Here is a 25,822-nt window from a genome sequence, read left to right as displayed (position 1 = left end):
AAGATGTATTTGATACTTTTCTTCTTCTTTTTCACTACCATTTAAGTTTGCATAGGCAACACATTGGTCGCATTGGTCTTTTTTTGGTTTGTGAAAACTTAAATTAAACTCTGTTGTAAAAATTTTATAGTAAGCAATGTAGTTACCAACCTCTTTATTATTTTTAGTTTGCAATCCTGTAAAGTCTCTGTACAAATCTTTAATTGTCTTACCTCCTTCAATATACTCTCTTGTACTGTGAGCTCTAACATAGTGTCCTTCTATTCGAGGAATAGATTCAATGTGTTTTCTGATTTCAGCTAATAATTCAGGATCCAATTTTTTGTTATTGCCATGTTTGCCACGTTTCTCCTCTATGAAGCCCATCTCATTTGTGTTCGTTATGATGGTGTAAATCATTCTATCACTGATATCTAAAGTACTTCTAAAAAAAGTTTTGCACACTCTAATTCTATTATTGTCCAGTGTCGAGTAGAACGCCTTATTGGGGCGACGGGGAGTTTGGGCGTTAGTATATTTATATTTAGGTTCTATATCAACCATACAAGTTTTTATGAATGCTCTTTGCTTATTTAAATCACCAAGTTGCCAAAATTTATCAAAAATTTCATATCTTCCCTGAGTGTCTATTTTGTCTATGCATTTTAATTTACACTTCTCATTACAGGGAGTCTTGAGACAACGTGAGGGCTTATTTTTGCGAGTTTTAGACATTGACACATAAGCTCTTCCTTCGTTACGCATCTTTTTTACTCTGTTTTGTCTCCATTTAGCAGGATTTTTTACCCTCTTAAGACCTCTTTTTTTTAAGCTCTGTGTTGCAGTGTCAATATCAGAGCTTGAAGAATCCGAGCATGATGGAATTAGGAAATTCTTTTTTCTGTGCTGAGAAATCTTTCCGAATCTGTCCTCAAAATCGAAATTAGGATCATCCACGTCGTCATCTAAGTCGCTTTCATCAGTGTACATAGGAGAATAAATGGTTATTGAAGAGTTCATCGCACAAGATCTTCGTATTCGTGAACCAGTGGCATTCGAAGTCTAAAAGAGGAATATTTTTATTAATTAATTAAATAAGAAATAAATTAAAAGAGAAAATTAATTAATTATTTCATATTATATCACATACATCAGATCTGTAATCGCTTCGCTCTGTATTCTCCATACTATTATCTTCTTCTAATTCAGTAGCCGTGCGTATAATGGCTGAAGCTAAGTGACCCTGTGACTTGCCGCTCTCTCCAGTTGGCTCGGTTGAAATTTCTTAAGATGAATTCGAAGACGAAGACGACGACGATGATGAGGACGACGACGAGGACGAGCATGGTGAACTTGAAGAAGAAGAAATCCGTCTCGACGGTAGCTTCATTTCTTCAACTACCTTGGTATTTTCTTTCTCGTCTTCATACGAAAAGCTGTCACTGTCGTACTCCGGTACAAGATTTATTTTGATTTCAATGTTAGGCCGCGATTTATTTATCAACACTTCAGTTTCAACCGAGGTACATAGTTGAGGATCCTGTAATTTTGTTTAAGTAAGTTATCGATGGTAATTTATGGAATTAATTATCATAATACGAGCAGAAAAAGTGGCAACATTTAACTTACATCGTTCTGGGGGGAATCCCGCATAGGGTGTAGCTCGTCTTTTTCTGTTGGTTTCTGGAAAATAGTTAGGTATTTAGTATTGGTAATAATATAATACAATAAGTGAACACAAAAATATCAGATTTTGCAATAAGTAAAACCTTACTTCTGTATCGTTTGAATGACTTTCATTTATTGTTAAATTATTTATAATCAACGAAGATCCACTGTCGCACAGGTTCACATTTTTACTTTTAGGCAGCTGAAAAAATAATAAATTTTTATACATTGTGCCCATGTTAAGCGAGCTACTCACACACCTGCCGCAGGGACTGTTGTCCCTACCGGTAGGACTAAACTTACATTAAATACATTAAATTTTACTTAGTCCTACCGGTGGGGACAATAACTTACTGGTAGGGCTACGTGTAACGGGCCAGATTGTCCCTGCGGCAGGTGTGTGAGTAGCACGCTTTAAATGAAAAAAAAACGTAGGTATTTAATTACTTACTGCGTCGTTATCAATATTCGATAAGGTTTCTCCAGGCGTTGAATTAGAGACTTTTTCCCTTTCAGAAATTTCGGATGATTGGACTAAGCCCATAATTTTTCGGATTCGCAATGACATTTTTATCTAAAACAGAAACAAATTAAATTATGCTAAAGAACATTCACATCACTTTTTAAAATAAACTGCATGAAATGATAATCAAACAATTTTTATTATTATTTTTAACAATAAACCGATGTAAACTATAATGACTCAAACTAATTGTACTTCTTTTAGAAATAAAATGCAACAAGTCTGATTAGTGTTTCAAATCTATCGTAGTTTTTAATAAAAAAATGAGTTAAGTCTAAGTAGTTCAATATTATTTATATGATTTAAAAAAATAAAGAGGAACAAGTCTCAAAAACACGATTTATAATTAAAATAATTATGAATTATTTCCTTACCTTTTAATCATAAAATGAAATAATAGATATTCGTCCACGGGAACAGGGATTCACTTTGAACACTGTCGGCGTAACACTGATTCGTCGCGTGATGTGAATCCCGAAGGAAGCGGCCGAGTAAATCAAAAAGAGATGGACGATCTTCTATCTCGCTTGTATAGCTTTAAATAAGGAGCCTGTTGAACTGTACTTATTCTTTTCACGCGTTTAATTCGTTTTATTGTAAAATCTCGTTTTACCTATTTTTTGAGTTAATTCGGTTTATTTTTAAAGGAGCGATATGATGTTTACCCTTTTCCTTATCCTATAGGACACGTGCGATTTCATTTTTTCTCATGAACTAAACCACGAATAAAACAGCATTGGGTAAAAACTGCTGTACAATATTTTTCATTTTTAACTGTAACATCACAATCCACAATAAACTTTGATTGAAACAAAAAAATGATTGGAATTTTCAGAATTTCAAAAAATGATTGGAATTCTGAAGCCTTTTCGACTATTAAATGTGCGAAAAAAAAACTTTTCGTTCTGCCAAGAAGGGTTAGCGAAATAACACATTCGTAATTTGTAATTCAGAAGTACAGTAGTCATAGTTTTAGTAGCACGCCGGATTAGCATTCAATTCGCATAACGCATAATTTTTGACATAAGTCTAGATAAGATCTAGAGGCCACAAACACATGTAGAGGAGGTGGGGGAGGTAAAAGGTAGCGGGTAGGATAAACAGATACCGAGCAGTAGACAGTTTAGGCAAAAGTCGTGACAGTACTAAACTTATGATACATGACACGTCTCTAATAATGCGCACGTCAGTGCGCGCTACAGGTTCTCATTAGTTCTCGCCTATTTAATTAGCTCCACATAAGCGAGTGCAATAATCTGATATTGGCAGGTGATGGAAATATGATGACAATGTTTCATTTTCAATGAGTAAGTTTAGTGGTTTTTAAATATTTTTTATTTGTTAATAGACTATTAAACTAAGCATTTTCAATTTGTTACATGAAGGTAGGAGATCAGTCTTACGCCTCAGATACCAGTCCAGGGACTATGAAATATTCTAGTGTAAAAACACCCCTTCATATAAATATTTCATGTCAACCATGTCGGGATTCAAATCCGAGACCTTTTGCATGGTAGGTAAACGCACTGGCCACTACGCCACGAGGCCGACATAACACATTTAATAATAATAAAAAAAGAATTACGATTTGGTTGACAGACATTGGAAGTAAGGAATCTGATAATTTATTGAGGATAGTCATATAAATATTATGTAATCATATTGAATCATTTATAAATTTATTGTATTTTTTGTATGCGCATATATATTTATTTATATATTTAATCTTATTTTTATATTAACGTAAACTGTACTTCTCTTTTGGGCTATAACTGTTTTTCTATTTCTTCAATAATGTTTTTATTTATAGGAAACATGTTCGATAGCCATATTTGCCGCAACAAATCGGTTTCTTAGAACAGGCATTTGCCCATATAGGAACCGATTGCAACATTAGGCATACTAATATTTCTGGCTTGCCCACCCCTCATATACTGAGCCTACTCCTAGTACAAGCAGAATTTGCCAGAGTGTTTTTTGTGCCATTTTGTAAAATATGAAATGTATGCATAAATTAATAAATAAATAAATAAAAAAACATTGTTATTTATTAAAATTAATTGTTTTGTACTGAGTTCAATGGCAAAAAAGAAAATTAGATAAGTACTTAACAAAGATAAATTAATTAAATAAATGGCTAGGAACCGACAGAAAATTGGCTAATGTAACAAAACCAGAAAATTTATGATAACAAAGTGGTCGATTACAGAGATTTGCAAATCCGTACACTGGCAATTCTCGAAAATAGTTAATTAGATGAATTTTTGGCGCTTGCGACAAATGATCGTAGCATGGCGCCAGTCTTTTTGGCGATATTCATTATTTGTGTGCCAACTGCCAACGATTCCAATCTTTTGTGGAAGTGCGACGGGTTATGTGGACAGACTGCTAACTTACGTGGCCAGGAATCGGAATACGCTGCAATGGAAAATGGTGGAAAAACAAACTGCATAACTGTGGGTGGGAAGGCAATCGGAATTAAGATTTAAGTTGTTGGTAAAAAAAAAAATATCAGCACTAAACTTGAGGTGCGAGCAGCCGGAAACGGAGTCACTCTTGTAACTGTCGTACTTTAAATAAATAAAAAAATGGGGGGGGATCAATGGAGAATCCATCTCTTTTAATAGTATATTATGAATATATAACGCATTAACTTTGTGGTCAAACATTTTACTAAATGTTATTAAATATGTGTATATAACCAATTACCGACTTTTCTATGTCTACTGGTTTCGAGACGTACCCGTCTCTTCGTCAGGACACCAATTAAACCAACATGCAAAACCCACTATACACCTTCACCATAGTTGTTGCACAAAAATATAAAACCACACGACATGCTTTTTAATAAGCACATGCACTGATTAAATTATGAAAATATTCTATGTTGTTTGAGAAATAGTAGAAAAAGTAGAGGGGATGGAAGGAGGGGTGAGCTTAATAGGGTGACTATTACAGTGGAACATCGTATAAAGGACTATATTGAAAGTTTGTTTGATTATTAATCAAAGAAACATTATTTTTTATTATTTGTACGTAAGATTTTAACTCCTGTATTTTTATTAGTCATGAGTTAAATTGATTAGGTGATTTTCGAATTCAGAGAAATTATTATTGTGAAGACACTTCATATGTTCTTTAACACAAATATCATAATTTCTTGATGTTCTTCCAACGTTAACTGAAGAACCTTGTACCTTTTTAATTGCATTTTAATTGGCAAACACCTGAATTATTTAATAAACTATTTTTATCTTTATTATTAAGCAATAATTTACGAATATTGTTATTTGTATAACGTAGTATTGTTATTTACAATGTTATGTACAATATTGTTATTTGTATAATAGACGGGTACGTCCCGAAACCGGTAGACATAGAAAAGTTGGTAAGTGGTTATATACAAATATTTAATAACATTTAGTTTTTAATAGTATTCCTCACCAAAGTAAATTATGTATTTAAAAAATATATACATTGCGGTCATCATATACGAATAGATGAACTTATTAATACAACATCGTAGACAGACACGCATACCCCTTTGGTTGTATCTTTTTTCATTTGTAAACAAACATTACATCATGCGTTTTCACGCGTAGAACGTCGCCAGCAGCGAGTAGAGAAGTTTGGCAGATGAACAGCAACTTACTATACGGATAAAAAAACTCGTGGAAAATTAATCGGAAGTGGTCTAATGGACCGTCTCGCTGATTAAGAATAACGTCTCGTCTCCTGGTGGTGGTGCACCGGACCCGGGGAAGGGCAGGTAACTGGCACGGAGACCCGGAGCAGGGCCTCGATTATGATAGACGTTATACCTTCACCTGGACGGTATAGTTGAAGATAAATTCCCTCTAGCGATTATATAGATATACTACCGACCCCCACCTCTAAGTTTTGGGTAGGTACATCGATATGAAAAAAGGGGAAGCGTACGTGAGGGTACACATATCTACGCTCTAAAATGACATAGCTTCAGTATGACGTCATAGTTGAAGATAAAAGACTCCCGACCGACTATAAAGGTACACTAGCGATACCCCCAAAAATTGTGTTCCACCGAGCAATTTTTAATCGTTTTGACGTTGGCACTTTTTTTCTTATAAGCCTATTAAAAATATGAGAGAAAAATAAGTAAATTTTGAAGTCGAATTAAATTCCGACATAACTGTCACTAATAAAACGAAAGCCTAGATGTGAAAATAATGTCGCTAGATTCTGTCTTATTAGCAAATAAGATTATCTAGGCGTTAGAAAGTTACCACTCTAAAAATGATAATTTGGTTATTATATTGTTTCCATCTGTTTTACTATCTTTCCGAGTGTATGTATCGAGACGTTAAAGGAGCCGGCTTTGTAGTCGATCGGTAGATACATACAGATGATCGTTAAGCGTACCGTCTAGATGATTTCCAAAAGTCATACAAAATTCATGTTCAAGCGATCAGTTTTAGCTTGAATTGGGATTATTGGAGTTTATAATCGCTTTGAAGTGAGCACTTTTTATTACAGAAGCATATTTAAACTATAAATGAGAACTATTTTAAATGTTAATGACGTAAGGAACGAGGGCTAATTGTTTGCGGTCATTCCATTGACTTGATTCGATCATATGATGTCGATACGACAAGTAGGTAGAACATACCGAGGTAAGATACAGATAGTACAGAAGTTAAGTATACCGTCTAGATATATACAGATGAAGATAGCGTTCATAACCGAGGCACAGGAACAGAAGACGGTACACGTTACTCGCAGCCACAGGAAGGCAGTCCACATACAATAACGGCTGCTGCGTAGGCAAGCAACGAGAGAAGAAATGTGTAGTAGGTACGCAGACCAGACGCCGGAGGTATAAATAGATTATCCTTGAATGTAAGGTACGTGCGAATATAATATAAGAGTACTCTTACTGTTTAAAATACTTGCTATTATTTTTTCAGCCCCTATCAGGACGCTGGGACATCCTTCGTGTTCATATTTATTTATTTTATTTTATAAATTTATTGCATAAAATAAGTGTACATATTTAATAACAGGGAATCTATATAAAACTAGTGAATAGAAAATGAAAACGGAGTGTTCTCTGTTTAGGATAGTCTCCATCTAACATGGCTCAGCCTGTTCTGAGATGGAGATTTTTTATCTTTTAAAGCATAAGTAGTTCTATACTAATATAACAATAACAACAAAAAAAACTAAAATTCCTTAATTATAAATGCCTAGCTAATCAAATGTAAGAAATTAATCATCGTTATTATACAAATATAAAGTATATATATGTGCTAAGAATACATGTTACTTAAACATAAATAATATGGTACAATAAATAATAAAAAACAAAAATAAAGTAATGAAATACATAAAAATATAAATAATATGTGTACCAATTATATAAAGTAATAGTTAATTAATCTACATATATTTTCCAAAATAATCTCTGGCTACACTATTTTTATGTGCAGTTATTTTTATTTTAAAATTTGTTTTACATTTTGAGTCTTTTATATTTGGCATTAAATCATTACAGTCGATAACTCCACTCCATATAAGAGGAAACACGGTCTGACTTTTCTCCATACAAACGTATTCCCGTATTTTCTCACTGGGTCATGGCACTAGAGTAGTGATTTTTTGCACATTATTAGCGTGTTCCGATTGTTTTGTTTTTTGATAAATTGTTTTTTATAGGAACTAGGACCATATAAAAACTCTCTTAAGCGCCCAGTTTTATTTGTTGTCTTCGAGCGTACGGTAAAGTTTGTAAAAATCATAACTCTATTTAAAAAAATAGTGAAGGGACCAACACAGAAAATTTCATTCTGATATTCTTTCTTAAAAAAAAACAAGCAAATCGGTTTTGGGGTGCGGAAAATGGAACAACGAAACGTCGATTTTAGTTAAGCATAATCAGTCCGACGCGACGCGCAGTTGTCTTTTTAGCAAAGTATCGGGGAGGCATCTGCGAGGGAGTGACAGAAAACCATTGTTCAAATACCTATCCATCAAAATTCTCGGCCATCGCATGTACTCACAGCGCTTTTGGCTTCCTAAACATCAAACGACAGAATAACTTAGTAGAATAGCGGAAAAGTTACACAATTATTTCACCACCATTATCATATTATCATCTGCAAATTAAGGTGCATAGGGCGCTGCATTTGCACATCGAATGCAACGTATTTCGATCTTCTGTTACTCTCGAGAACGGTAGGCAAACGTGGCGGTTGCCAATGTTTAATGGTTACTAAACAACAAGGCGGACTTATTTCCATTCGATTTCACATGAAGGTAAGATGATCAGTCCTACGCTTCAGGTACCAGTCCAGGGACTATGAAAACACCCTTTTAAATAAATATTTTAAATCAACCATGTCGGGAATCGAACCCGAGACCTCTTGCATGGTAGGAAAACGCGCTGACCATTACACCACGAGGCATATTTATATAAAAGATTTCTCTGGATCATGTCTAGTCTGCCTAACTAGGTACAACCTGTTTTAAGGCAGACATTTTTATGCAAAATAAACAATAACATTACTACCTGCTGTGCTGGGATATTTATTTATTGTACAGCGCCTTTGAGGTGATTTTCACAAAAATGGCGCTTTATAAATTATCCAAATACATATACCTACTAGTTAATTAATCATACAGTTATACAATATTGATTTATACCATTTAGTGTTTAAAAATGTTTTTTAGTAAATTTTCCGATTTTTCCCTACTTAAACCCAGTAACCATTTTTTTTACAAATTTATTTAATTGAATCCGGGTCACGGTTTTGCAATGTTCGGGTAACATATTGAATATTTTGGGGACCAGAAACCTGAAATTTCTTTGCCCGAATTCAGAGTTCGTGGTAGACCCCATGACAATGCAGTGCCCTATGGATTATTAGATGCGGAAAGGGAATGATAAACTCATACCCACCGGAGATGGGATTCTAAGACCCCATGAATACGAGAAGTATTGATTACCCGATAAATAAATTGTATAAATACGCGAGTTTTGTTCAGTACAATCTTTTAAAAAAAAAATTGCTTCTATTTGAGACATAAATGAAAATTTTCGAACCAGATTTATCAGAGGTTTCTTTAAAAATCACAGCGCTGATAATACGATAAATAAAATAAAAAATTCGGCATAGTTTTAATCTATCAACAAATAAGAAAATATTTTTTGAAAACCACTGCACTTCCTGAAAAGATTTTTTTTGAATTCACAAAATTTTGTATAAAAAATATCTGAATGAGGACAAAAAAAATAAATTTGAAGCAGCTACGATAAATAAATGAGTTTTGAACATAAATTTTTTGGGCAATGAATTATTAAAAAAATAACTTGTCCTGTTGACTTTACAGGACAGAGATAAAGACTATCGATATTTTTTTTTAATTTTTGAAGAGAAAATGCAGTTTAGAAATGCTTTTACGTTTAGTAAGGGAAGCTTAACTATGAAAGGAAGAAGAGTCTTCGTACGAGTCAAAATAATTGTGAGATTTACAATCCAGAGGTTTAAGGAATCTATTCCGTATCCTATCTGGTTGTGATAAAAAAATTGTATATCGAAGATTCCAAACAACAGAAGCAAACTCAAGATGGGTGCGAACGTATACATTATATAAAATTTTGAGGGATGCCGTTGTTTTGAATGGTTGAGTGGTGCGTGTAATTAGGCAGACATTATGTATGTATTCCAGATAAATATATTGCAAATATCAAAAATCATGAGAAATAATTAATGTAACAGGGAGAAAAATTTTGTGCCTTTTTCTTGTAAAAAATAAATTATTCATTATTTGAGTTGTCCCTGATAAACTTTAGTGTATCCACAAGGACTACCAGACTCTAACACATGTTCCAGTGTGAGTACAATAGGACAAACTTCACCCATCATTCTCCCCTGGCACACATCTACAGAACAGCTAATAACTATACTGAGCTGTTGGACTTGCTCCACACCACTCCTGCTGCTATTAAATTAGCTATCTTTTCCATTGAATAGCCATCCCCTCAATTCTCCTCCTTTTCCATTGAATAGCCATCCCCTCAATTCTCCTCCTTTCGATTTCTATTCATCTTTACTTATTTCCCTTTTGTTTTCTTTTTTATAATTAACATATTAGTGAAACAATTGTGATTATATTTTGTGTCCATTACTATAATACTTTATGTACTTCTTAACCAAATATTGTAAAAGCCCTCTGGGCGTTTATAAATAAATAAATAATAAGTACTTACAATCATAATAAATACAAATTGAAGACACTCATACCCGTATGCAGAGACAAACCTTAAGGTGAGGAGAGTACATTCTATTGTCTTCACCTTCGAGTTATTCTCTGCATTTGAAATTAGAATGTACTTTCCTCACCGTAAGTTTTGTCTCTGCATACGGGTATCAGCCTATGTCAAATTAAAGTAAGTGGGAATAAGTGGAAATATTAGTTTATATTCAAATTGTAATATAAGCTAACTCAAGAAATAATAAATTTAATTGTCGGACTCATGGTGTAGTGGTCAGTGCGTATACCTACCATGCAAGGGGTCTCGGGTTTGATTCCCAACATGGTTAACATGAAATAATTATTTTAAAAAAGTGATTTTAGATTAGAATATTTTGTAGTCCCAGGACTGGTACCTGAACTGTAAAACTGATCATCTTACCTTCATGTAACAAAAACGATCAAGATATGCTGCGATTGGTGTACCAATGCAGTGCCCTATGCACCATTATATGTGGAAAGGGAATTATGATAATGAAGAAATAATAATCTATTAACACTTTACAACAGAGAAAAAATTTTAGAAAATGGAATATGAAAGTCGAGGCATTTACAAGGCGTATGACTGCCATAAGCTAGTTTAAGTGGCCACTTTAAACACTGTAAAATTCACCATTCATCCTACATTTGAACATCCATTTTCCTTTAATTCTTCCATCTGTATATTTTTGTGAAGTTGAAGAGTTGAAACATTTATTGATGTGGGTGAGATTCATCTGACTAAATTACATCACCTAGATACTAAGTAGGCAAGGCCTGAAAATATTTTGCGGTTTTTATTATTTTTGGACCAGTTGATTTAATCAACAATACTTGAGTTGCAAGTCCAAATGTTGTGCATAGACATAGACTGGATCTTCATTCTGGACCTCTCATTTAGGAAGATATCTCAACAGAGAAGAATAATTTAAAGAATATGGAAGTCTAGGCATTTTAAAGGGCTTATGAGATGTCATTGACTGGTTTATGTGTAATTTATACAAATTCACGAACATTTTATTTTTTTTAATAGAAAAAAAATAAAAAGAAAAAATATTTGCGTTCTTATGATTTACGCAAATATTTCATTTTGAGGGCCATTTACGAGTTGTAAATAACTCTCTATTAGAAAGTGGGAATCAAGTTGGGGTAGAGTGGGATCCGAACTACGGACCTTGAGCCGTGAGTCCGAGGCACTAGCTACGGGACCACAACCCCCGATTCACTTTTTTTCACTTATGATTTTTTATAATTTAAACAGCGCAAGTTTCGTTAAGAATTACTTCCTAGCTCTTCAAATCAAGAAAAATGTCATATACAGATGTTATTACTATCGTTTATAAATTATCTAATGCCATTCTCGTAATATTTTACCGTGGGGGCGTTTAACAAGGCGAGAAAGTCGATTTTTAACATTATTTCTATATATATTCTATACCTCACTTAAGAAAAAAATTTGAACATAGAGATTTAATTAAAATTAATAACTATTTGAGTGAAATATGTACATAGCATATCACTTAATAATGTTTATTTAAAAAACCAAATGAGGTATCGGATACCTACTTTAAGAAATCTGAATAGTTATTTTTTTAAATGTTAGGTTCCATTATGAATTGATATGAATATGGGATGTACTATAATATTTGGGTAACAGTTTTTTTTTAACACAACAGACCAGAATCCCCAATTACACTGGTGAATTATAGAACAGAACACCCAGGGTTACGAAAAATTAAATTATTTTTTTGTGTTCTCGTCGGGAATCGATCCGGAGCCTTCCGTGCGTGAGTAGCGTTTTAGCCACTACGCCGCGGAGGCTGTCATTAAGAGCTGGAAGGCCTTCTTAAATATGCGTTAAAAAATATATTTAATGGTACTACTAAATTCAAATCTAAAAAAATAGATTCCAATAATTATTATTCATAGAAATATCAGACTGATAAATCAATGATGACATTTAATTTTGACATTTGTTAAAATAACAATAAAAAACCTTTACCAACCTTTGAATACGAAATTTATTTAAAAATGGCAAAAAATACTAGTATGGTAATAAATAATATACATATCTCAAATTTACTAAAATGGCAGCAAATAAGACGATGAATTATAATAAAAAGTATCGTATTGTTTCCAGCATGTGATTATTTAACTAGTTTGACATATGTCATGCTCCATATTTTTTTATATTTCGGTGGATGACACGGTGTGACAAGGATAATAACTATTTAATAATGTGATTATTTTAAATACCTCTTCCCGGCGCTTCAGCCACCTTCCACAAGGACTCTCCTCGAGAATTTCACTTTCATCTTCAGAGTCTTCACCACTCTCCCTAGGAGACTTTCGCTCCTTGTCAATACTTCTGGTTCCAGACATAACAAAGCACTTCACTTTTAATAACAATTAAAACTTCACTCGACGAACTTTTACTAAATAGGAAAGATATGACAAAAGCATGAATGTTTTGATTAGTTCACAAGTCTTTTCCTGGTGATCATATCCAAGGTTATCGTACGTCTGGACGTCATTGATCTCTTATTAGGATTGTTTTTCATTAATGTTCTGTAATGTTAATTTACAAATTCAATATCGACCGTATATGCGTATTGTGTAATAGTTTTCGTTACATGTTTATGGCCAGAATATTAACTAGTATAACAATTATCAATTCATCGACCGACCGGCAACTGTTTCAGGACTAGATAAATGACCGAAAGATACCGCAGAAACAAGACAGCAGCGCACATACACTCACTCCGAAGAAAAATTGACACTGTTCGCAATTTGTTTTTTTTCCGTGTAGTGGTATAGCCGAATATTAAGGCTAAGTTACATAGTCATGGAGATTAGATGGTACCTGTTTATTTTTGTTTTTATATAAAACTGATATCCAAACTGACGAATCGTTTCAATAAATGGGTTTTGGTTTTACTGAAAAAAATTCAAAGAAGTCTGATTTCTGTCAAAAGTCTTTCCTAGTACATTTATGTTTAAAGTTTTACAAAAGAGTAAGTATAGAAAGTATCCGATTATATGACAATTGGCATTCTGGAAACTATTCCTCTTATAATCATTAATACTACATTATATGCGCACTACGCGATTTATTAATGCTGAGAAGTGATTTCCATTGATGGATAAAAGCTTCGCAAAAGATATGTGTAAGAGATACACAATTGTCAGAGGTCTAACTCAAAATGTTCACTTATTTTACATTTCGACTGAAAGTGTTTGTTTCGAAAATTCAGAATTTGTTCATTTAAGTGCATTAGGAAATATACAATATAAATTTTTAATAAAAAGATAGCAGCAGCTCAAGGCAAATGCTTTCTGTCGAGCAATGAGATTTGAGATCAATGAGATTTGAGATCAATGAATTAAATGAGAAAATATGTTTTTAATTTAAAAAAATATATATTGTCAGTGTTGGGTGATATCCTAAAAAAATATAAATAGGTATTTATCTCATGGTAATAATTCTCTAGAGAAGCTCTTAAGCTCCTTAAAATTGAACAAAAGCGTTCCGAATTGTTGGTTTGGTTTTTAATTTAACAACAAACGTGTAATGGACGGTTTCGGTTTGCGCTCGCAATTCTTAACGCAAGTATCTACGACCCGTTGTATTGCTGTAATCTGTAGCTTACTTACGTTCAATAATCATTGAAGAGTTTTTATCCGTATGGGCGACTCTATTAGGTTTTTATGTGCCCTAAAGTCTTTAATTATACAGTAATTGTACAATACATATTATTATCATCGAGTAACTAATTTTGAAATGTAAGATTTTGTCTATGCCTACTTGTCGATTGATCGAATAGGCCACTCAATAAACGAATGTCTTTGTCATATTGCTCAATTATCTATGAAAATTTTGTAAAAAGTATCGCCGAATGTGGTTGTTTGGAATTCGACTAGTTGTAATAATTACTGTATATATTGCCGATAAATATTGTTGATTTCGGCTTGCTGAAAAACAAATGCGATTCTCAGATTTCCATGGCTTAAGTTTGATTTTGGCAAAATAACAATTAGTTATCCCATTTACAAAAGATTAACATACTGTCTTTGTGGCCCATCTTTGTTTTGTCTGTGAACAATTTGAACTAAAAAGGTACTTGACCTATTAATCCTTTCACTTTTTGTCAACTGGGTTTATATATTACAATGATTTAGCTTCTTAAAAACGTGCCTGCTTTGTGATATGTCTTATATTTTATAAACTCTATTTTATACCATTCAGGTATTTGTTTACTTTCTTGACTTCTGGCTTATTTGTATAAACTGTGTTGTGAAAACGTAACCAAGGTATTTCGATATACTCTGTACGGAGTGTGTTCGCATTTTGCACGTGTATTAGTATTGTTTGCCAATATATTTTTTCCACCACACTTTTGTTACCCAATGCAGTGTAATACACACTCATCCTTGTGTTTCCTTTAATGTTTATCGATTGCACGAATTTCATCATCACAGTGACTTTTTTTTCCAGTAATTTTCTAGTCATGATTGTTTAAAATCAGAAAAGATAAAAGATGACACTAGTACCAGGTTGGGAATACAGCGAGAAACCACTCAATACTGTGTATTTCGATTCTCCATCACATTCTGATACACTGCTGTCTGGACTCAACAGCTTACGATCCAAAGGACATCTCCTGGACGTAACATTATATGCTCAAGGAAATGCATTCCAGGTATGTAACATATTTTGCTACATATTATTAAAATTGGGAGGGTTTTTTAAGTAATATAAAATTAAATGTGAACATCATAGACACGTACACTACACGTGGTGGTATTTAGTGAACATGATAAAAATAAAAAAAGGAATCAATTCATTAGTTACGTAAACCTTGACAAAGAAGCTTGTTTTCTTTGAAACCGGTCGGTAGAAAAAAAATTAATAAAAAATTAGTGGTTAAAAACAAAGTTGTTTTATTTATTTTATTTTAATGAATTACCACAAATTTAGTGCTTCAAATATAAACTTTATAATAATAAACAGCTTAAGTTATCGCAGTCATAAGTCAATGTGTGTGTAATCTCTAAGTCAACGCTTGTGTCTGTTTGTTTTCCTCGTAAATAAATCCAGTTCACCGGCGAAAAATCGGCGTTTACTATAAAAAATAATACCTACAATATATTGCATTTGCAAAATAGTAAGGAGTATCTAATACAAAAAAGTGAAAATTAAATTACAATTACTATGGCGACTGCTTTTATTGACATTTAAGCAAGCTAAATGCAATAAATAGCATCATAAATAAAGTAGTAATAGCAGTTTTGGAATATTTTCCATATTTACACCAGTGAAATTCAAATTTGTGATTAGTACAGAAGGAGTATGTCGCGAAACGTAAAAATTTTGACATTTAATATTAGGTGTTCACGGGTGTTGCATTGTGATCTCGAATACGATAAACAACCATGGTGAGAAATTGTTATCACGTCACTTATTAGCACGTCGGTAGTTATTTGTGATTGAGCTACTGATTCAGTTTAATTTAAGTTTCATGGTCAGCATGTTTGCCTAACACGCAAGAGATCTCGGGTTTAATTTTTGACATGGTTAAAATGAAATACCTATGTATTTAAAGAGGGTGTTTTTTTAAAGCTTTAGACTGATCATTTTACCATCATTCAACAAAAAATATCAAAATATGCTGCGGTCGGTATATCAATTTAGTGCCTTATGGAAAGGTAATGATGATAATTATAGTTTTTTATTTGATTTATTTGGAATACTAGTAGATGTATATAGGTTATAATTTTATGCTTAGGGACTTATAAATAAAAAGAGAGTTCATAGAAGGGCCTGCTATCCAATTATATGTATTAGCCAATTTAAAAATAAGTAAAGGGATGGTTTAAATAATATAAGAAATAAAATGAAAAGCGGTTGAAATAGTGGGAAGGGAAAAGAAGGAATGTGAGTAATGGAGGATGAATGAATGAAAGTAGGAGTGAATAATGAGGAATTTCAGCCCTACGGCAAATTGAATACAAAAAATGTTTTCTTGTGCGCTGTAAAAATCAGACCAATCGGCAGAATTCACTTGCGGAGTAATTTCAGAAATACAAAACTTAAAAAAATCATAGTGTTGATAATACAATATATAAAAATACTTATTTTTTGGCTGACTATTATTAGTCTATTAACAAATACAAAAAAACCATTGAACTTCCTCATTGCATTTGATTTGTTGACTAGAAATAAAAACACTAAACGTTTATTCTCTGTTATTCGGAATCAAGCTTGTTAATTCTTTTCTGTAACTATAATAATATTAGGCTATGGTGTATTCACACATTGCACATCTGATTAAATAGTCATAACTATAAAAAAATATTTTTAGTTAAGTATATATAATGAATTATGCAAAAAAAAAAAATTATATGCTAAAAAATTGACATAATTCTAGCTTTACGGTTTATCCGCTTGATGGCATAACTCACTAACACTTATTTGAGCATTGTTGTTATCAAACAGTGTCATATTTTAACAAAAAATTTTGACAGTTGAGACTTTCTTTAAAAAATCATAGAGCATTTTTAAAGACAAATTTAAATACATGTTATATAAATAAATAATACATCATCATTGCTTAAAAGGGTGAAAAGATAAAACAAAAAATCCAATAAAAAATACATGTTTTTAAGGTGTGTTTATTTAGTTTTTAGGCTCTCCTTGAAATTCTGCTTTTCGAGTTATGACTGCTTTATTGGATGTGTGACAATTGAAATGTTTGTTTTTAAAGGCTCATCGTGCTGTGTTGGCGTCATGTAGTGACTACTTCCGCGCCATGTTTACCGATGCTATGCTGGAATCTAAACAAAATGAGATTCGTCTAAACGGAGTCACGGCAGAAGGGATCCGCTTGCTACTGGACTATGCGTACACCTCGCGTATGGGATTGAACCTGGCTAACATACAGGATGTTCTCTCAGCCGCTAGTCATGTGCAGGTGGTAGCTGTGGTGGAAGCCTGCTCCAACTACCTACAGGCACAGTTAGATCTAGAGAACTGTGTTGACATTGTGACAATTGCGGAAACTTACTCCTTAAACCAACTGAGGCTGAAAGTGTATCGGTTTATAAGTGGTCACCTACGAGAGTTTTCCAATTCCAACGAGTTCTACAGACTTTCACCCCAACAGCTAGAACATTTACTGGAATGCGACTTTCCCGTAGATTGCCCGGAAACTGAAGTGTTAAGAATCGTTCTTCGATGGCTTCGCTATCACGATAATATTGGGTAAGTATATAATAAAATTGAACTGAATTGTAGTCCTATAGTAATGTTGCGGACTCAAGGATCAGAGGTCCGAGGTTCTTACTCCATCCTACCACACTTTGTTTATTATTTTTCTAACAAAAAAAAAACTGATATATAGAATTAATGGACAGCGAAAGACTGCTAAAAATATTTACAACCCATGTGTTGATGGATGCAGAAAACGAGCAAGACCAAAAAAAAAATGTCATGATCAAATCCAATAAATAAAAACATGTCATAAGTTAATGAAAAGAAGTATGAATGATGAGGAAGCCAGGTCTGTATAAAAGAGTAAAGTGGCATTCTATCCTTTGCCTACCCCAAGGCGAAATGGCATAAAGGTTTTTTTGTTTATTAGAGTCATTTACGCCGAGCTGAAAATCACGCCAAAATGAAAATATTTAGGCACCTAAGCCTTAAGAATGCAAATATTTTTAAAAATAAACTGGATCCAATTTACGGATTTTTTTGTTGTTGCTTTTATTGTTTAAAATAGATCTGATTTATTGGTGCATCCAGTGAAAATATTATGTCTAACGTAATCTTTGTGCATCAAACTTCTTTCAACGCGTTTCATCTTTGCTTTGCGATTTTTTAAACGGTATAATTTTGGCTATAAGTAAAATATCTAATTAACTGTTTTTTTTATTTAGGTACAAACAGCGCCTTTCACATGCCATGCGATTTTTAAGGAGAGTTCATTTCTCAGAAATGTCAAAGTGGGAGATAGAGTCCATACTCAAAAAATCTTTCTCGGGGGGAACTAGACAGGATCAGCAACTGTATTGCCATATATTAAGAGATGCTTGTCACCAAGCTAGCTTGAAGACTCGAACAGTGCCATCCTCGGAAAGTAATGTCCTGGTCAACTCGAGAGGAATGGAACTGGCGGTGGTAAAAGTGGGAGGCTTCGGCATAGGCGGAATCACAAATGAGATTACGTACTTTTTACCCAGTAAAGGTAAATGGAAAAGATTGACCACCATTCCGCACGTGGAGCAATGTAATTTTGGGACGGCAGCTCTCGATAATGAGTTGTACGTTGTGGGAGGTTGTTTCAACCAATCCTTACAGGAGAATATTCACCCTTTTGGGTTTAGATACAGCCCCCGGTATAATAAATGGACTACAATGGCTCCGATGCAACGAGAAAGGTGCAGATTTTCTCTTAATGTGGTATGTAAATTTAATGCATTTTTACATTTAGTCGCCAGCAGTAGCTTTTTACATCGCCTATTCTGGCCCAAGCTTTTATAACATTGCCTTTTCGTTTTTATGGTCTCTACTAAATATATGAAATATTTTGAATTTTGGCTTTTTGTTTTCTGTAAAGTAACATTTAAAAAATTGTTCCGGAGAATTATAAAACAATGTATCTGTTGACTGAGGATTTTTTTGTACATATTTTGTTGAAAACAGGAATGTAAAATTACATAACTTTATTTTGACAAAAAATTTTAGTATATTTTGTTGAAACAAAATTTGAACTTGATGAGAAATTCCAAATACTTTTAAAACATAAAGTTCATTTAACAGATATTACCGGCAACAATGTTATGTTAGTTATTGTTTATATTTGAAGACCACTTGGTATGAAATCTTCAGAAATTCTTTCCATTAGAAACTGATTTGAATTAAAAAATATGTAGCTAAACTATTTAGTGCTATTTTTCAAGCTCCGAATTTGTTTTCATCGAATAAAGCATTTTATATAGTTTATCAATTTAGTTTTTGCAAAAATTTTAACTATCATGTATTTGCCATAGGGGTGTCTCTTAGAGTAATAACCCAATAGAATCGCCCATACGCATAAAAACCATTCTATGATTATTGACCACGAAGTTAGCTACAGATTACAGCGATACAACCAGCTGTAGGTACTTCTGTTGAGAATTGCAAGCACTAACCGAAACTAAACCAGAAATTCGGAACGCTTTTGTTCTGTGCAATAGAACTTAAGGGCTTCTCTAAAATATTATTACTCTGGGGGTGTCTTCATTTGTATCATATTCAGTGATTATTATTGTTGACATAGAATTAAGAATAGTCCAGAAGGAACGTAGAATCATATTTGAATACATCGGACTGTGTCCTATAATTCCCCCACTATGCCTGACTTTCGCCGTGCGCATTCGTGATGTCCCCGCGTAATGTTGCATGGTGGGAACAAATATAATTATAACACAAATGTAAAGTAAAAAAAAGCAATCTGTTAACTTCTCTAAAATTTTATTGTGCTTGCGGAAATATTGATTGACACAACAGAGTAGATAAGTAAAGGGTCATTTAATAAGAGTAATTGAATTAATGAACTTTTAACTTAAAATATAAAACCAATTTTATTTTACATAAAACGGATATTTTTATATCATGTTGAATAATATTTTATGTTTTGAAGATAATGTCGGTCAAATGTCCACCACAGAGTTGTTTAATCCAAGGCCCAAAGAAATTTCCATTTTGTTTCTTTGACAATCTGACAGATGGAAAAATAATTCAATTTTTAAGTAATGCATTTGCTACTAAAACATTAGTTTGCTAATTTCACATGAAATGTGATACCATCCTGTTTCTTTAAGATCCTAGCAGTATTTCTACACTTTAAAAGGACACAACACGGCATAGTTGAATTCAAATCAGGAGTTGCGTACTGAGCGATGTCTACAAAGAAACTAATGGGTCAAAATGTAAACCTACTCATTTATGAGTAGCTGAGTCGCCTTCTGTTTGATGTGTGTATGCGGTTTCTGCACTATTCTAAATTCTATGATTGTTGGTATTAAATAAAAAAAATCTTTCTAAATTATTGCTTTTTTAGTTGGTGGGTAGAAATTGCTATGTGAGAATAAACCCGCTGAGTACAACTTACCACACCCCTGCCACTCAATATACCCAGGTGGTTAATTCCCCACTCCTCTCCGAGAGAGTGGGAGGAGTAATTAGCATAATCATTTTGAATTGGCTTGTCGCGTTTGGCGCTCCTGTCGCCAGAATTTTCGGATTAGAACTGTCAGGCCATCTTCTTTTTGTTTTTAGTTGCTAGGACAACGACTAAACAACTGTCAAATTCCATTTTTTAAGTTATAGACCCAATACAATTTATTATTAAAAGCCTCTCCACCAGTAATGATTTAGGTTAGGACGATTTTAATTTGATTTTAAAAGTTTGATATTAAATGTTATGAATTCGATTTAAAATTCGAGAAAAACCGTCGTTCTAAGTGGCACATCTGAAGTTGTTATAGTTCTACATTATCTCTACTACACACAAAATATTTAATGAACAAATTTTGTTTTGATGCAGGTTCTGGACCACCTTTACGCCATAGGCGGCGTGAGCGAAGTGGAAGAGGAGGGCGGGGAAGAGGAAAGTGCGTGCGAGCGCTATGATCCCGCCACGGATACGTGGAGGAGCATCCGGCCTCTGGGAGGGGGGCGCTCTCAGCACGCGGGCTGTGCGCTACCGCCCCCCACGCCCGCCCTACTCATATCTGGAGGCCTACACTGCTACCAGGTATCTACATGACACGTTACGCTATCCAAGATATTCTGACTGATGATTTAGACTGTCATTCTTATTCTGAAAAATGGGGGTCAGTGCTATATACGCTCCTGACGTCACTGCGATCTGTTCAGATCTGTTGTAATGGGTCCTCGTAAATTAGTTCTCATTCTCCAAGCCCTGGTCTTTAAAGAGCTTTGCTACTGAGTGGAGGGCGAGTATTCTTATATTCTTAAATCTCCTCTCCAAGCCCAAATCCTTAAAGTATCAGGCGTTTAGGTAGGGAGAGAGTGAGCTCTAACATTCTCAGGTTTAACCAGTGGCCCTTGGAGGGTGCAACTTCTTTTGTGATACAAAGTATCACATTCACATATGATGTGTATAGGTGGTTCATCATCTGCACTGCAAAACCTACATCTAGAAGTTTCATTTTAGCAAGTTGTTTATTCAGTCTGCAGTGCCCTGTAAGGGCTCTAGTGATAACCCTCACTTGGTTTTAGCTATGTTTCATTTGTGCTGTCGTCGTATAAATGATGTTTTTGTTTATTTCAATGTTTCAAATTATATCTATAGAGGCAGTTGAACAGACCACCAATATTATTAAACCATTTTGTTTGTAAACAGAGAAATTATTGTCCGATGTAGAAGGACATAAGTAGATTTCTAGTTTTATTGGTAATGACTTAGGCTTTAGGTATAAGTGGTATACAAACATAAATTTCATTTGTTTATAAACATAAATCTCATTTTTAAATAGTTAGACACACTTTTCTTTCAATCTGAATTTTGATATGATATGAATAAACCCTTGTCTGATTTATTACTATACAATTTTATTCAAATTTTTAGCAGTTCAATGGATTTTATACCTTTTTTTATATAAAATTGGAATAAAACTAAATGCAGTATTTTTATTTTGATTAAAATGCAGTTCCATCAAAAAAAATCAGTAGAGAAACTCAATGTAATAAAAATGTTTCAAAATATATAAATAATAAAAATTGTAATATGTGTAAATTTATTATAGTCGTTATTTTATAAGATGATATTTTTTGTTTTGCATATTATTGTGTAGTATATCCACTACTGCACTATTATTAAGTGAAAAACTTTATAAGCTACAATATTTTAAACATTTGTTAGGTGTTATCTTCAGTCCGATGGTACGATGCTGTGACAGATACGTGGGAGCCTCGGCAGAGTCTACTCACTCCTAGAGCCGATCACGCCATGCTGGTTATAGGGGACAAGGTCTACGTGGCTGGTGGCTGGTACGAGGATGCAGAGACAGGTAATCGGGTTCTCTCCGACACTATAGACTCGTACGACGTTGCCCTCGACCAGTGGGAGGTAGTTACGCACGTGCCCACTCCGCGCTACCACGCCGGCGTTGTGAGTGTAGACTCCAAGATCTATCTCATAGGCGGCTTTCACAGTGACGCCATGTTCGACCGCGCCACAGCTGCCATAGAATGCTACGACTTAGAAACCAACATTTGGATCACGGGAGAAAATTACCCCCAAGACATTTGGGAACACTCGTGCGCAACGCTTTACGTTCCGAAGTGTCGGGACGATATGGACGTATTGACTGATAACAAAGATCATCGTACTTTTTAACATCTAATGCATTCTTTGTGATCTTGCATTAATATTATCTTAACCTGTTATCTCTGCCATACCTACAGAGGTCAAATTCACTACTGCTTATAAAGATGGCCTTAAAAATAAATTGTAACGTGCCCATTATCACATAGAAGACAGCTACACTTACGAATAGGTAAATTTAATTATGAAGTGAAATAAATATTTTACAAAATTGACATATTTTGCTTTCAATTAAGCTCATAATAAATTAAATAGCACCGGACTATATTGTCTCCATCCCTATGGATTGATTCCTTTAATCACAAATCAAATAAATATAAAAAAGTGTTTAGAAACGATGATATAATGCACAAAATATCCTTGGCCATACTTTTTATTTCACATCCGTGAAACCTTTGCATTCTCATTGAACAAGTAGTTCTTGAAAGCTCATTATTGATCTGTGTACTATTAAATTACTAAAAGCTAAATGATGCTGTAGATTTTGTATGTAGAATGTATGTATTTATTGCTTGATGTTAAGTTTGAATGGAAATTGCCTTGAAAATGCATTGCACATATTATATTTACATATTTATTAACTAAATAATCATTGCCATAAAATACACATTTGTTCACTTCTGATTGTAAAATTCGCTTTCATAAATAACTTTATTGGACAAATATGTAAGGAGATATATATATAAAATGAAGATTTATACATAGTAATAATGTGGTTTTAGATGTAGCCAGCTAAAGTAATAATTTTTATACATTATACGTACCTGTTATTAAACTGCAGCAATATAATTATTAGATTTTATACATTTATACAATTCGTCCAATGTTTGTATTTTTATAACACCAGACTAACAAAATTAATTATTCGAGTGTCTTTAACATATTAATTTTCAAAATAGTAATAACGTTTGTGAACATTTGATATATGTAACGAGTTTAAGAGTTTAGAATTCACAAATAAAGCTGTTATTAACTGCCATGGGTAAAAGAGATACACTGCTTGATTTTTCGCAGTTCTTTATGCATCGTCAATATATTATTATCGCACCTCGAGTGTAAAGCAAATGTGCAAATAGTGTAGTTTAGAGATATAGAAGTTTGAAAATTTCACTTTGCTTGAAAAACTGGGTTTTTAAATTTTTTTATGAATTAATGTTTTAATTTAAACTTACTTCCCTTTTACACTTTAAAGTTTGTGAAAAATGTAATTGTTTTGCATTTAAACCCAAAAAATTAGAAATTTGCACATACTTTAGTTTTGCACTTGTGTGCTGTCACGGTGCGTTATTATGCCTTCTGAAATATTTTAAAATTTTCTTTTATATAACAGTTGTTTTTATTCATTCATATGTATTTCTTCCTATGTAGTATAACTATATAATGTAAGTCTCTTAAAATGCTCACAGTTTTACTTGTGGTAGTATGTCATTTTTGCAGCAGACTGTATGTGAACTGTTTGGAACATTTTGTAAAATGATAAGTTTTATATTGTATTTTCTGTTTTTAATCTAAAATTTAACTAAAATATGGAGTATAATGTAGAAAAAAATGTCTCTAAAAGTTTCATGAACAAAACAGTGGCCATTTATTACAATTGTATTTTTATGTTACAGTCTTGGAAAATGGAAACTGAAATATATACTTTTAGGTGTTTAAATTCTTTTCTCTGTTTTCCAATGGTTAATCGTGTTCATTATTAATAAAACCCATAAGGGTTTAAACGGGAAACTAAATAAATCAACTATAACACGATTTTTTATTAAAATACTTATATTTTCAGTAATGAAATAAAAATTGCACACATATATCATAATGCGATTATCATTACAAACATATTTTTCCTTTTTATAAAAGATTTATTTAATCTTATATGGCTCTTAGTTTTAGATCCAGATTTAGACATATAAAATGTGAATTAATATTAAAATATTGGTCAGATTGATATTGACAATCAAAATAAATTTGAAAACAATCATTATGGTATTATGTAATCAAAAGCCAAATAGTATTTGGTTATCAAGAAAGATAAAGCTTCAATAAGAAAATTTAAGCTTTTTTCATTCACTGAACTACTGGCGAAAATCTAACAATTGAAATATTGCCCCTGTAACTACTGCCTCTTTCTATGCATTACTTAAAACTTCTTACGTAGGTATGAAATAATTCAATCTAATGTAATAAGTGGTTCTTAATGTTATTATAATCTTCTATCGTTAATGTGTTCTATTTATTTGATTAGATTTTATGTAACTTTCCATTTACTTTAATATATTATGTACTGTAGAACTTCCCCATTGTAAGAAAAGGAAATATAAATTAGTATGTTTACAGAATCTGTAAACTGATAAGCTTTATTACAATTAAAGCTAGATAAAAATTATAAAGCTAAAATAAAAGTAATGTTACATAAAATTTGTTAAAAACAATACACCTCTGTTAGCAAAATATGTATATGTATTAAAAATATAAATCAATGTTCAAGGTTCTCAATATGTAATATATTAAGTATGTAATATGAATCTTTAGAGTTTATGCAATGTTATTTATTTTATAAAATCACAAAAAGTTTTGAAATATTATACAGTGCTTTTTTTGTCTGGAAAATATGCTTTTTTTTTTTATCTTAAGAAATATTAATTTATTTTTTTTGTAATATATTCAACAGACTATAGTATAATAATATAATAGCAAATATGTAAATGTGAGTTCTTTATTAGTCAAGAAAACATCAGTTGCGAAAGCTTTAACACAATTTATCAATGATGGAAAATGAGTCTCAATTTTTTGGAGACATGTGTTCCGGGAATGTGAACCTGCATAGGTATTTCAAAATTCAAGTGAGTATAAAAGTCTAGGAATTTGCAGAACTCGTCTGACTGATTTTTTAAATATTAAAAAAAATATTTGACAAAAAAAAGCTAATAGCAATTCATAAGACCTGTAAATGCCTAGGCTTTTATATTTACTTCTCAAAGATGTTCTCTTTTTC

General features: G+C 32.9%; 2 protein-coding genes and 1 long non-coding RNA gene across 8 annotated transcripts in view; 1 reads left to right on the top strand and 2 right to left on the bottom strand.

Moving 5' to 3' along the window:
- Positions 1 to 13,222, bottom strand: part of Madm (MLF1-adaptor molecule) — a 97,066-nt gene extending 83,844 nt beyond the window's left edge. For both annotated transcript variants that reach the window (XR_015823751.1, XM_088234354.1), the window contains exon 1: positions 12,698 to 13,222. Coding sequence is in view for 1 of the 2 variants with exons in the window: in XM_088234354.1 (XP_088090480.1) it covers positions 12,698 to 12,823 (126 nt within the window). In the remaining variant the exon portion in view is untranslated. The remainder of the gene's footprint in view (positions 1 to 12,697) is intronic.
- LOC148276373 (uncharacterized) lies at positions 72 to 2,247 on the bottom strand. 3 transcript variants are annotated; one of them, XR_015823767.1, is made up of 5 exons: positions 2,099 to 2,247; positions 1,754 to 1,849; positions 1,609 to 1,662; positions 1,130 to 1,519; positions 72 to 1,041 (listed from the first exon to the last, which is right to left on the bottom strand). It is a non-coding gene; the product is annotated as an uncharacterized LOC148276373 (long non-coding RNA). The 3 variants fall into 3 exon arrangements; XR_015823766.1 differs by having other exon boundaries at positions 1,754 to 2,247; XR_015823765.1 differs by having other exon boundaries at positions 1,609 to 2,247.
- A 1,070-nt stretch (positions 13,223 to 14,292) lies between the features above and the next one.
- On the top strand, positions 14,293 to 25,437 carry LOC148276371 (kelch-like protein 26). Of its 3 annotated transcripts, none has more exons than XM_088234359.1 (6): positions 14,293 to 14,558; positions 14,937 to 15,141; positions 17,206 to 17,702; positions 18,377 to 18,899; positions 21,028 to 21,237; positions 22,369 to 25,437. In XM_088234359.1, the coding sequence occupies exons 2-6, from the start codon at positions 14,980 to 14,982 to the stop codon at positions 22,843 to 22,845; spliced, it is 1,869 nt and encodes a 622-aa protein (XP_088090485.1). In that variant the 5' UTR covers positions 14,293 to 14,558; positions 14,937 to 14,979; the 3' UTR covers positions 22,846 to 25,437. The 3 variants fall into 3 exon arrangements, with proteins under 3 accessions (XP_088090485.1, XP_088090486.1, XP_088090487.1); XM_088234360.1 differs by having other exon boundaries at positions 14,344 to 14,364; XM_088234361.1 differs by lacking the exon at positions 14,293 to 14,558 and adding an exon at positions 14,584 to 14,687.
- The last annotated feature ends 385 nt before the right edge of the window (positions 25,438 to 25,822 follow it).

This window comes from Micrasema longulum, unplaced genomic scaffold (genome assembly GCF_059751315.1).
Source record: "Micrasema longulum isolate JH-2025_06_02 unplaced genomic scaffold, ASM5975131v1 h1tg001231l, whole genome shotgun sequence".
Classification (NCBI taxonomy): Eukaryota; Metazoa; Arthropoda; class Insecta; order Trichoptera; family Brachycentridae; genus Micrasema; species Micrasema longulum.
Note: the sequence above shows the minus strand (reverse complement) of the source record. Positions and strands in the feature narration are given on the sequence as shown.

Bases quoted from the DNA above. Each gene is read 5' to 3' on its own strand.
- LOC148276371 (XM_088234359.1), top strand. From the start codon at position 14,980: ATGACACTAGTACCAGGTTGGGAATACAGCGAGAAACCACTCAATACT. The intron at 15,142-17,205 runs GTATGTAACATA...TTGTTTTTAAAG, and splicing joins CTCAAGGAAATGCATTCCAG to GCTCATCGTGCTGTGTTGGC. The intron at 18,900-21,027 runs GTATGTAAATTT...GTTTTGATGCAG, and splicing joins GCAGATTTTCTCTTAATGTG to GTTCTGGACCACCTTTACGC.